The 12,378-nt window shown below is 30.9% G+C and overlaps 1 protein-coding gene across 3 annotated transcripts in view; it reads left to right on the top strand.

The window, feature by feature from the left end:
* LOC118201269 (signal transducing adapter molecule 2-like) overlaps positions 1-12,378 on the top strand; it is a 77,533-nt gene that overhangs the window by 949 nt on the left and 64,206 nt on the right. For all 3 annotated transcript variants that reach the window (XM_035373333.2, XM_035373332.2, XM_035373334.2), the window contains exons 3-5: positions 7,692-7,787; positions 7,928-8,010; positions 10,365-10,422. In XM_035373333.2, coding sequence (XP_035229224.1) covers positions 7,692-7,787; positions 7,928-8,010; positions 10,365-10,422 — 237 coding nt within the window. The remainder of the gene's footprint in view (positions 1-7,691; positions 7,788-7,927; positions 8,011-10,364; positions 10,423-12,378) is intronic.

The following is a 12,378-nucleotide window of genomic DNA, read 5'->3' as shown; positions in this document are numbered from 1 at the left end:
TGATACATTTTTTTGGAATAAACACTGAATTAAAATGTAAAACATGTGTATAATAAATAGTTTTTTTGCAATTATAAGTCCTATTTTTTCTCTATAAACAGTTGTCAAATCGCATTAAAGTTAGACATTACTTTACTGTAATATGTGAGCACTAATGAATTTTTCCAACATGCATGTAAGCAACACTCTTATTCAGTTTGCTATGAAAGCAGCAGTTACTGCTAAATAAGGTAGGTATTCGAAACTTCACCCAAAGCGGACTAACATGGAAACACGTACCTGACCATTTTTTAGTGCATGATTGGCTATTAGGTAATATTACTGCATCATGCATCAGTGTGTAATTTGCAGCGAATGTATATAATGTGAAATTGCTTTTAATTTGCTAATGTATCTGTAATAAGTAGAGACTTTCAAGATTATGCAGATCAAGACCTCTTAGGTTGTACTTGATATCATCTTTGTCTTTCTCATGATCTCATGAGGTAAAAAAGTCATGATACTGCTCTACAAAAACCAGACCTATCTTCCTGCTATCAACAGAGACTTTTGATTCTTTGTTGAGCAGAATACATTTCCTCAAGCTCTTTTTGTACTTGCATGTTCATGATTATAGAATGTAAGAACCACAACAAAGTAAGAAGAGCTAGCATCTGTCTGTACACATGCGTAGGCTGGTTTTTCATATGCCACCTGTGCTATGCATAATACTATACCTATCATATGCACTGTATTGTTATATATTGCACTGTGAATTATTGTTGAAATATTATGTTTATCATATTTCTGTATAGTACAAAATAATGTAGTGTTATGTCATATTGGCTCTGTTATGTACATTGTCAACAGAGTTTGGCATATTTTGAAACTTTGCTGAATTCTGCTTAAGTAGTTGTGATAATACAAAAAAAGATATTCATTGTACATAAACAGTATGACATGAAGATAAAATGATTAAATTTATAAGTAGTTTGGGGATTTACAAGGGTCCAAAATTAGTAAAACAGCTGCCATCCTTGTCATCTAAAATGGCCATTAACTGTTAGGTATCGAGTGGACCTGGGCATGTACGACAGAAACGTGCAACTCATTCCATGCTGCTTCAAGTCTATGCCACACTTCATCAACCGACATGCAGCTGGAGAGGGGTGGCGGCACAGTCTGTCAGCAACCCATGCTCAGACGTTTTCAATGGGTGACAGATTTGGAGACCGTACAGATTAGGGCAGCAATCAAGTACCCTATGTATCGAGGAAGGTCAGATCACAACATGCGGTCTTGTTGGAAGAGGGTGTTTGGCAGGCCTCGAAGATAGAGCACAACTACTCGACATAAGATGTCAGAAATGTACCGATATGCATTCAAATTACCTTCGATCTGAACTAGAGATGTGCGTGTCATATACCCAATGGCTGCCCAAACCATCACACCAGGTATAGGACCCCTATGCCGATATCAAATGCGAGCAGGCAACATGCAGTTTCCCCGAACACTCTAGAAACATATATGGCTATCAGGATATTGCACGTAAAATCGGGACTCGTTTGAAAAGGCAACATTGTGCCATTCCTGTATCCAGCTTCGTCATTCGGCACCCCAGAGTCGCCATCTCTCTCTATGCTGCATTGTCAAGGGAAGCGGAAGTAATGGTCGTCGTTCCATATGGCTGCAAACTTCCATGCACTATACGAGCAGAAACTAGGCATTCTGCAAACACGCCCATCTCCTGACTAATGGTTCATGATGTGGTGGTATGGTTTTGCAGGGCTGACCTTGCAATATGTCTCTCCTCCCAAGCATCAGTTATAGGAGGGCATTTAGATCCAGCATGTCGTTCAGTATGACCTTCAGCAAGCAGCCCATTGATTTTATATTCACATGAATGTCTACCAGTGCGACCAGCAATATCACAGAGCCATAATCCACACTCTTGATAGGCGACGATCCTGCCTCAATTGAATTCTAACACTTGCTGGAAAGAACTTTTTATTATTGTTCAAGGCATAACAAGATATTCTGATCAAACTCCGACCTTACAATGCGCTTTTCAAACGAGAAATCACTAATTTAATTTAATTATCTAGCATTTAGAGATAGTATTTCTTGTGCATACTGGGAAAGTACTGTTCTTGAGATAAGATACCAAGAAGTTGAGTGACAGATTAACATTATTTAGCTTCAATAGTCTTATAGGCCATGTGCAAACAAGCACACTCTCAAAGTAAAGGAAGCATGCTGTTACTGCTTTGATTGGTAAATGCTCTTGCAGTATGCTCCATGACATTGAGAAGCTAATGGGTATTAGTGTGCCTTACTGCAGAGTTTCTGTGAGTGCATTTTATAACTCAAATTGTTTTTGCAGCGCTCGTATGAAAATTTTCACTCAGTTAGGGAAAATGTTTATTGACTTGTAACTTAATGGGAATTTTAGATTCTTTCTTGGCTTTGGGAATGTATATATTGTTATAAGTTTCTGCTGTTGCCGAAAATAGTTCGGGCAGAGATATGCATTGATTATATTTTTGATAAAAACAATAAAATTCCAAGGGAGTATTTTTAGAGATATGATAGATATGGAATCAAATCCTTGAACCTCTGTGTAATGCAGACTTTTAAAAAGTTTTTTTTTCCTTTTAAATAGGAGATTTAGAGGTGACATATGAAGTGCCTGTCTGGTAAGTTTTTTATCCTCGGTTTCCAAAAAAAGGATAGTCTACTTAATATAAATTTAAAAAAAAAAATTATATTAATTTGTGGGAATGAGCATTAAATGTACTCCAAAGATTTTGCATTAAAAATTATGAGATGAACATTGTTAAATATTGTATAACATATAAAATTATGATATTTGTATGATGAGAATTTTAAATTCATCAGTATTGAGATCTGAAGTGGAAATATATATCAAATTATACAATTAGATAAAATTGATAAGTAATTTAAGTAATAATCATGATTCAATTTTGCTTCATTTGTGAAGCACACTCACATGTAATCAATTATATCAGTATACACTCAGATGTAATCAATTATATTAACCAATTGTTGATTTTTCACTTGTATTAGTGCTAGGTCATTTTAGTGAAGCACTGGAAACTGTTATTGGCAAAATTAATGAGACTTTAGGTTTCACTCATAATGACTTAAATATTATGATATTTATACATGGCATTAGTTTGTGTACAATTTTTTTCCCTTTGTCTCATGAAAAGTACTGAGCAATCAATTCAAATATTTCATAATTGTTCAAAATCCAGTTATCTAAAAATATATCTAATAAAATTTCAGAAAAATAAGATTTAAAGAAGGAAATGAAGAGAGGTTTTTTATTATTATTATTATTTTATTTATTATTTTTTTTTAAATTTATAACCACATAGTACATATATCTAGTTCATATTTTTTATACACATTCTTTTAAGTAGAAAGTTTTTGTCTGAGGCCACCAGCAACTGAGTAATAAAATCTCTGAGCACCATTAGCTCGGTTCTAGGAAAAAAAGCCCACAGGAAAAATGCTCACAGAATAATGCTCACAGGAAAAAAGCCCACATAGAAAAAAGCTCACGTGGAAAAATGCTCACGTAGAAATATGCTTGCATGGAAATAAGCCTACTGATAAATGAAATATGTAGAAATATCCTTACATTAATCAATCAATAATTAATCGATTTGAACATTGTACATATACTTCGCTTTTAAAGAGGAAATTATTTGTTCGTTTGGAAAACATTATTGGACAAATGCTGACATAAACCTTTTCAGGGACGGTATATAAATGAATAAAAACTATTTTTTAAAATTTTTAAACTATTTTTTATCTAAGGGGTCTTTGATGTTGATTTATTCTTACTGATAGTGCTTTTCTAGCAGTGTAAGTTTAAGAGCCAACTTTAATGGTTAATTTACTCTTCTTAGCCTTTATTTGTTTGATGCATGTATTTGGTTCCAAATTTAAAATTATGTTTCATTTCTGGAGATAAATAATGATGGATTCATAAGCATCAGGTATACTTTTTCTTCAACTTCTAGATTTTTAAAAAAAAAATGGTCTTTTTTTATTTTTCCAATCTCTATAATTCTTCTCAAGGCACAGCGATAAGTCGGTTGCAGTCATATTAAGGATTAGCCACAAATTACATTTAGTAAAATTTTGCATGTACTATAATATTTTATACTACTGTCCCAGTACTATATTTTTATTCCTGTAACTGCCAATAGTTAATTTTTGTTTTTTTTTTACTGTGTTTCTGCGTACTTTTGATATGTGTCTATAGAAATTGGTGTTTGAATGTAGTTATTTAAGTTTGGAGCCAAAAAAGTTCTAGAAGACCACAATTTCCAATGGAAGTGTGTAATCATTATGAAGCAGCCTTCTAAAAATCTCCTATTGTTACGAATAGGAGATTTTTAGAAGAATTGTTACGAAAGCTTTCAAAAGGTACTAAATTCATTATTTAATAGTACCCATCCCAGTATGTGGTTTTTATTTGACGGACTCAAAAAAGATTCAGTCCGTCAACATTTATTGTTAGCTATTTTAAATACATGGCATACTGAAGTGAAAAAAAAAAGAAAATGGGAAAACTTACATTTGGTAATCGCGAATCATGTAAAAAAACTATGGGTGAAATCGATGATAAAATTAAATATTTACATATATTACCTAATATTCAGCATGTTTATGTATTTATAACTTTTTGAAATATATATTTATGATTTAAATTTAAACAAATTCTTAACAAATACGTATAAAAGTAAAAAAGCAAATTTAAATTCTAAAAAAAAAAAAAAAAGGAAAAAGCCAAAATAATTTAAAATAATTTTAAAATATGCAAACATGTAAAAGATTTAATTCTCGAAGTAATCTACAATATCATTTAAATTCAGAAGCACAAGCAAATCAAGTGCAAAATCTATCCATGAAAATAAATCTACTAATTTAATAAATAAAAATTAAACAATTTTTTTAAGACTTATCAAGGGGAAATAAGATATTTTATTACTATTATTTTATTTTTTAACATTTAAAATTGGAATTATTTTTCACTGTATATTCTGTTTCATTTTTCTTCCTTCTTTCACTCATTTTCCTAATTCAAAACGGTCCATTTCTTAATCTTATATAGCAACTGAATCTACACATACGTTATACAGTTTTTGATATATATATATATATATACACCATAGATATTGTGGTAATTTGAATAATTTTTCTTTGAACAATTTAAGTAAGTGTACGATGTTCAAATTGATTAATTATTGATTGATTAATCTAAGGATATTTCTATGTATTTTATTTATCAATGGGCTTATTTCCATGTGAGCATATTTCTAAGTGAGCATTTTTCCATGTGAGCATTTTTCCATGTGAGCTTTTTTGTTTGTAGGCGTATTTTTGTGTGAGCTTTTTTCCTGTGGGCATTTTTCCGGTCACCGTTAGCTCGATACAATTATGATGCCAGTGGGTGGGTTAGTTGCATAGGAGTTTTTCCTGTGTTTTTCTCCATGTGTAACTTGCATACAAACCAGTTTCCATGAAAAGTTCTATACAAAGACATCCCTTCCCTCAGACAAGTAACCCTTGAGTGCTTTATTATAATCTAAATAACTATCTTTTTGTATTATGTATTGTCTGACTATACTTCTTGATTAAAACAGAGAAATCTCTTTGTTTCCATGGTATTCATGTAAGTAATGCAGTTTATGAAATTATTCTCAATAATAGAAAATAATCCACTGAAACCTCTGCTTTGAAATTTTAAAAGATAAGAATAAACTAGCCTTAAATTAGATATTTTGTACAATGTAAAGATTGAAACAGAGAAATAGCCTCTTAGCATATTAAAAAATAATAATAAATTATGCTAAATTTAGTAGTAAACAAAAAATACACTCTCTTTGTAGCGTGACAACGTGCACTTGGGACAGAATTCACCCATGTTGACACAGTTTAGAAGAAGAAAGAAGGTCCTTCTACTGATATGAAATATTTTCTCAGCTGATGTGGTCCACTCGTTCCCATGCACAGGATGTTGCCTAACTGTTCTTTTAACTTTTGTTTCCTTAAAATTATGAAGAAATTTTTATATCAGAGGTTATATTCCTTCGAAATTTTCTATTTGATCAAAGTCTTCTGTTAAAAATGATGATTTTTTAGTTAGATTTTTCCCCTAAAACTTCACATTTTTCATTTTTGTGATGGCACCATGAAGAGTGCCAGGAAACCTATCCCATTCTTTGGGTGTGAGTTATCACTCATGCCCAAGGGATAGGGTAGTCTCTTATGATGACACCATCAGAGAGCTATGAGTGGCCTTATTTCTCAAAGGTCCCTATTCGATAACAGCAGAATGTTTACATAGCCATTTTTTTTTAATTCAACATACTTTTTTTTATTTAGTGTTAAATTTTTTCACATATTCTTGCTAATCATCACAGAATTTTGATTTTGCATTATTGAGTAGATAAAAAAATATAATTAGGAATTTTTCTTTACTTTTGATGAATAGAGAAGAACGAAATAAGTGACATGCGAGACACGGTGCAAGAAACTGTTCTTTGAGATATAAAAATTATTTTAAAATAAGCTGTCAACCTACTATGGGATATAAAAGACAGTTTTTTACTTTAAAGAATATGGAAATTAAACTTGTTTTTAAATTTCAAGTTAATCTATTAGATGTGAACTGGATCATCAGATAAATAATTTTTCTTCCTCTCCTCTATCTTCTTTCTTTTTTTTTTTTTTTTTTTTTTTTTTTTTTGACAAAGTGCAGTTTAAAAAGTACTTTCATTTTCTATTACAGTATCTGCTCCCTGGCCTTAATTGTGGCCTACCATTACATATCACACTCTTTAGAACCAATGGCAGAGTGTTGCTTTCTGAAACAAACTGTGCTCTGTTCATTTGTACTGTCAACATTCTTTCTAAATCATTTTGCAACTCTTTAGTATTCCTGGACAGATTCCTAGTATTGCTAGCATGTGGCTAAAGTTTGGCCATCTTTATCATATATGCTCATGAAAATTTTTGTCTTTTTATATAGTTTATTCTTTCTTAAAATATTTTGCTCTTTTATTTTCTTTACCTGGAATCTAACTTGGAAATCATCCAGCATCTGATGATAATGAAAAAAAAGAATAGCATGAATTATTGCTCAAGTCAGTATAATAAATGTTACATTAATGTCTAAATACATTTATAAAGCTGTGGTGCTTAAAAATTTTAAAAAATTATTTGCTTCCAAATAAGACCTCACTATAATGTTGTTGTATCACTGTTAAATTAAATTTATTGTATCATATTTTACAGTGAACCAAATTCTGAAGTATTTATTTATCATTTCTTTGCTAAAACTGGCATATCTTTAAATACAAATTTTAAAATTTATACATAACCAGACATTTTTTGTAATATGAGTTTACTGAAGTACTCTTAAATGTATGTCTTTTCAGAATCCCCCCTCCCCCTCCCTTTTTTTTTGTGCGTGTCATAGAAATAAGTTTAGATACTGAAACTGATTCTTGTTATGGAAGTTTTTATGTATTTATGTATATATTTAGATATGCAGATAAGTAATTGCTTGTTTATGGTATGAAATTTATATTCCCATAAATATTATTCAGATTAATTCTCAGTTCTAAGAGGAAGTTATTTGTAATGACAGTTTTATTTTTATATTCTTTTAGTTACTTGATGCTTGTGTGAAAAACTGTGATAGACAATTTTTACTTCAAGTTGCTTCCAGTGAATTTACAGCAGAAGTTCGAAAACTTCTTGCTAAGGTGATATGCTATAATAATCTTTGTAATTTTTCTGCTAATAAAGTATTAGTTCAAAATGAAATGTATCTTTATTAAAAATTTTTGTAATAATTATGAAAATGCCTTTTTTTGTAATACATATATGTTTTTATATTCCTCAGATGCACCCATCTGCTGCTACAAAGCTGAAACTTTTATTACAGAAATGGTCGCTTGAAGAATTTAAAGATGATCCAGAACTCTGGTACTTATTATTAAATTATATATAAATATTTCTTTTAATTTTTACGTAATAAGATTAATTATTAAGATTATTTAAGAAATTTATAATTTTTAAGCTATGTGTGTCTGAAAATTTGTCAGCACTGTATGTTATTCCAAACTTAATTCCTTTACATTTTAATCATACTCATATTTTTTATGTTTTATTTTTAATTAATATTCGAATGTCATAATATATTGTCTTGCCATTAATGATTAGATACCACTGGAATGTAAATAGTATGTTGTTCTTACACATCAGAATTTAACAAAAGGTCTCTACAAGTTCAAAGTTGATATTATACCATCTGCTGCCATCAATATGAATACTCAGTGGTATTTGAGTGAGGCTCGGTGTGGCATGGTTACTGATGCGCATCTAGTTGGTCATTTCATCTGTGAGATTTTTAGGAAGTTTAAGATACTCTGTGCAACAATGAATTTTGGAATAGTAAAATGAAAACATGAGGAAATTTTTTTAAACTTAATCATGGCTTGGAAAGCCAGAAAAATTGGCAGTTCATGATCATAAATATCCCAACCTTGTGATAAAATCAAATCAACAAGTTGTGATGGAAACTGTAATTATAAACTTTTTTATTGCCTTTAAGAAGTAGTGTCAGCTCTCATGCTATCCACTGGAAAGTTTTTGCAGTTGTATTCAGAGGGTGAATTGCAACACATAAGCCATTGATCATTTCATGGAATACTGTCTCTTTGACTAGAGTGATATAAAGTGTGTCAGCAGTGGATACTGAAATAATGAAAGACTATCTTATAAAGTCATGAATCATACTGGTTATAATGAAGATCTAGTGAGCATGTGTTGACTTGACAGTTGCTACGAAAATACTACTTACCACAGCATGTTTTTCCCATTGTGAAATTTGACAGGAAAGGAATTTCTGTGTAAACCAATTTTTCGTGATTTGATCTTGGTCTCTTATTTTTTGCACCCAGAATTCTGAATACTGAGGGCTATTAAGCTATATGAAACAATTCCATTCAGCTTAGGTGGAGGTAACAATTTAGAATTAGCCCACATCTCTTTCAACAAAATAATTCATCCATTCATAGAGCAAAAGTCATAACTCAGTTGTTGAAAGAAAATTATAGTGAATGACCTCTACTGGCTGTTTGAAAGACACAATCTCAATTCAATGAGCATTCTTAGGCAGAGTTTGAACAGAGGTTTAACTGCCCAAAAGCTAACAGAGTTGTTCACTATACTACAAAAATAATTCAAAAGTCTTCAGATATTTATAGAAACTTAGTATAAAATCTTCCTTGAAGGATAATGTGAATGGCAAATTTACATTGTATAACTTATACCATTTTCGAAAAACATGTCCCTGTCAATATAATACATATTATAGCCAGAGCCTGAAATCTGGTCAGCTTGCACTTCATCAACATGAGCTGGACAAAGCCAAAATATACATTTTACCAGTACTTTGTGAATCTAATAAATAATCTGTATAAATATTTTTATAAGCCAAATGGGTATAGAAATAATTTACCAATACAACTGAGGATTACTATCTATTAATGATAATATGTTTTAGCTAGTTAGCAACTAAAAACAAAAAATGGGCATATTTATTCTTTGGAAGAAATTTGAGCTGAGCAGTGCTTAAGGATTTGGTCACTTCTGACAAAAAGCAATATACAATGTATGAAGTAAAGTACATCTTGAATAATTTTGTGGCTTTATGTCTTCTCTAATTGTTTAGTTTTAGTGAATGTCTTATCCTAGCCATGAATTTGAGAATAGCAACTGAAAATATTTAAAATTTGTTATTTCGAATAGCCATGTACTATTTACAGACTAAAACAAATATGCCAAAATAAATATGAAATGAAATAAAAAAAGCTCTTTAATCTGCCAAGAATAGTACTTGGAATAATTTATAAATGGCTAAGATTTCTAAACATAAATAGCAAGTGACTTTTTATTATAAAAAGCATTTATGAAAGTTCTGTTCTAACAGTAGAACAATTTCTGTTTAAAAAAAATAAAGAATGCATTCTTCCCACGACAAATATCTGAAAATTTGGTTATGTAACTCATTTGTTCGAACAACCTTTTGATAAATTGAATAGAATAATTCCTCTTTATATTACTAAATGGGAATTCTTATTTCCAAAGTTTTGGTAGATTATTGTATATTTTAGGCTGAGGTCAAGTTTGTCTGGCATTTCAAGAAGTGGCTAGATTTCAGGTTTGGACTGTAACTCATATATATACTTGAAATCTTTTTTCTCTGTGACATCAAGAATACTGTAATTTGAATATTTGCATTCAGAAATAATTTTTCTAATTTTTATTTTTCAAAGCATCATTCCATCTTTGTATTATAAACTTAAGAGTGAAGGAGTTGAATTCCCACCTATGGTAAGTAACTTTCTTTTACTTAATCGCTACATTAAAGACGTGCAAAATATATGTGCATTAAACATATGTACAAACTTAAGTTAACTTTTTTATTTCTGTTTCTGAGCCACATGATAATTAGTTTACTGTATTTGCAATTATCACTAAGGAATTTTCAAACAACTAAGCATGGTTACTGATACGCATCTAGTTGGTCATTTCATCTGTGAGATTTTTAGGAAGTTTAAGATACTCTGTGCAACAATGAATTTTGGAATAGTAAAATGAAAACATGAGGAAATTTTTTTAAACTTAATCATGGCTTGGGAAGCCAGAAAAATTGGCAGTTCATGATCATAAATATCCCAACCTTGTGATAAAATCAAATCAACAAGTTGTGATAGAAACTGTAATTATAAACTTTTTTATTGCCTTTAAGAAGTAGTGTCAGCTCTCATGCTATCCACTGGAAAGTTTTTGCAGTTGTATTCAGCGGGTGAATTGCAACACATAAGCCATTGATCATTTCATGGAATACTGTCTCTTTGACTAGTGATATAAAGTGTGTCAGCAGTGGATACTGAAATAATGAAAGACTATCTTATAAAGTCATGAATCATACTGGTTATAATGAAGATCTAGTGAGCATGTGTTGACTTGACAGTTGCTACGAAAATATGTTGTTGACTTGTAAGGGTATACAGTGTTGTTGACTTGTAAGGGTATACAGTACAGTAAGGGTACTGTTCTATTATTGGGACCGTAGTTATTGCCAAGTGTTTTACTAAACTGGCCAAGAGATTGGTTCATATGAAGTTGCCAATGTTCACTTTTAAATTCATTACAATATGTAAAAGAATTTACATATTCACAATTTTAAAATGTAAAAGAATGTCTTTTCAAAATTGGCAACAAGAATACAAATTCTCAAGATGTAACAGTAATTTGTGTTTTTTTTATTGTATTTATCATGGATATGAAATTTTGGAACTTACCTAATGATGAAATATCTTCCATACAATTTCTACAGGAACAAGTAAGTATTCACTCTGAAAGAAGGTGTATAAAAAGCCATAAAATAAAGCTCTATTTTAATTTGAAGGAAACATTTAAATGGAGATGTAAAGATAAGATGTGCCAAGGAGGAAACAGGATTACGTTCTGAAAATTGATTTGAAGGATCGAGAATCATTTTCTTAATGGTATTTTATTTCATTTATGCATGGAGTTAAGAAATAACTTCCCTTGAATTTTGTCAGTATGAGCTTTATATGAATTATTGCACTGTTGCTGATTGGGACAGTTACATAAGGGAAGTCTGTGGCCATGCATTAATATCTAAACCAGCAGTTAAAATAAGCGGCACTGGTAACATTGTTAAAGTTGAAGAAAGTCGGTTATACCTTTAAAAAAAAGGGACATTGGTCCTATCCTTTCGCTCCAGTGGATGTACGGTGGGATTTGCCGAGAGGCAAAAGAATGTTTTTTTAGTTGCTATGGCTAACCGCTCTGCAAAATGCATCTTAAAGTTATTTAAAGAAGTATTATTTATGGCACTATAATGTGCTGACACTGCTGGAAAGGCTACAACACTAATGAATTAAGAGACAGAATTTGAACATTTCTGTGTAAACTGTAAATATAAAATTTATCGATCCTGATACTGGTTGTCATATGCAAGCTATCCGAAAGATAACGAGGTTAAGGTGTGAAATGGCAAAAGAAACTTCAACACTGCACTAACCATAATCCGTTAGATTCCTATTAAGTTTATGTGGCAGCAAAAGCATTTTAAAGTGCAAATGTTTTTAGGCATTTTAAATGATATCCACAGTTTCATGACTCCGCATTGATCTTAGTTCAATAATTGATTGGGAAGTTGTTTAATTCACGTTAAAAATTTCTGATTTTACGGATATCTGTTATGTTATATTTTTCCTTGAATTTTTTTTATTATTATTTATTTAATCCTATTGG

This window comes from Stegodyphus dumicola, chromosome 9 (assembly GCF_044657685.1).
Source record: "Stegodyphus dumicola isolate Sdum_Otavi_A_Nest chromosome 9, ASM4465768v1".
Taxonomy (NCBI): Eukaryota; Metazoa; Arthropoda; class Arachnida; order Araneae; family Eresidae; genus Stegodyphus; species Stegodyphus dumicola.
The sequence above is the reverse complement of the archived record's forward strand: the minus strand, read 5'-3'. Positions and strand labels throughout refer to the sequence as shown.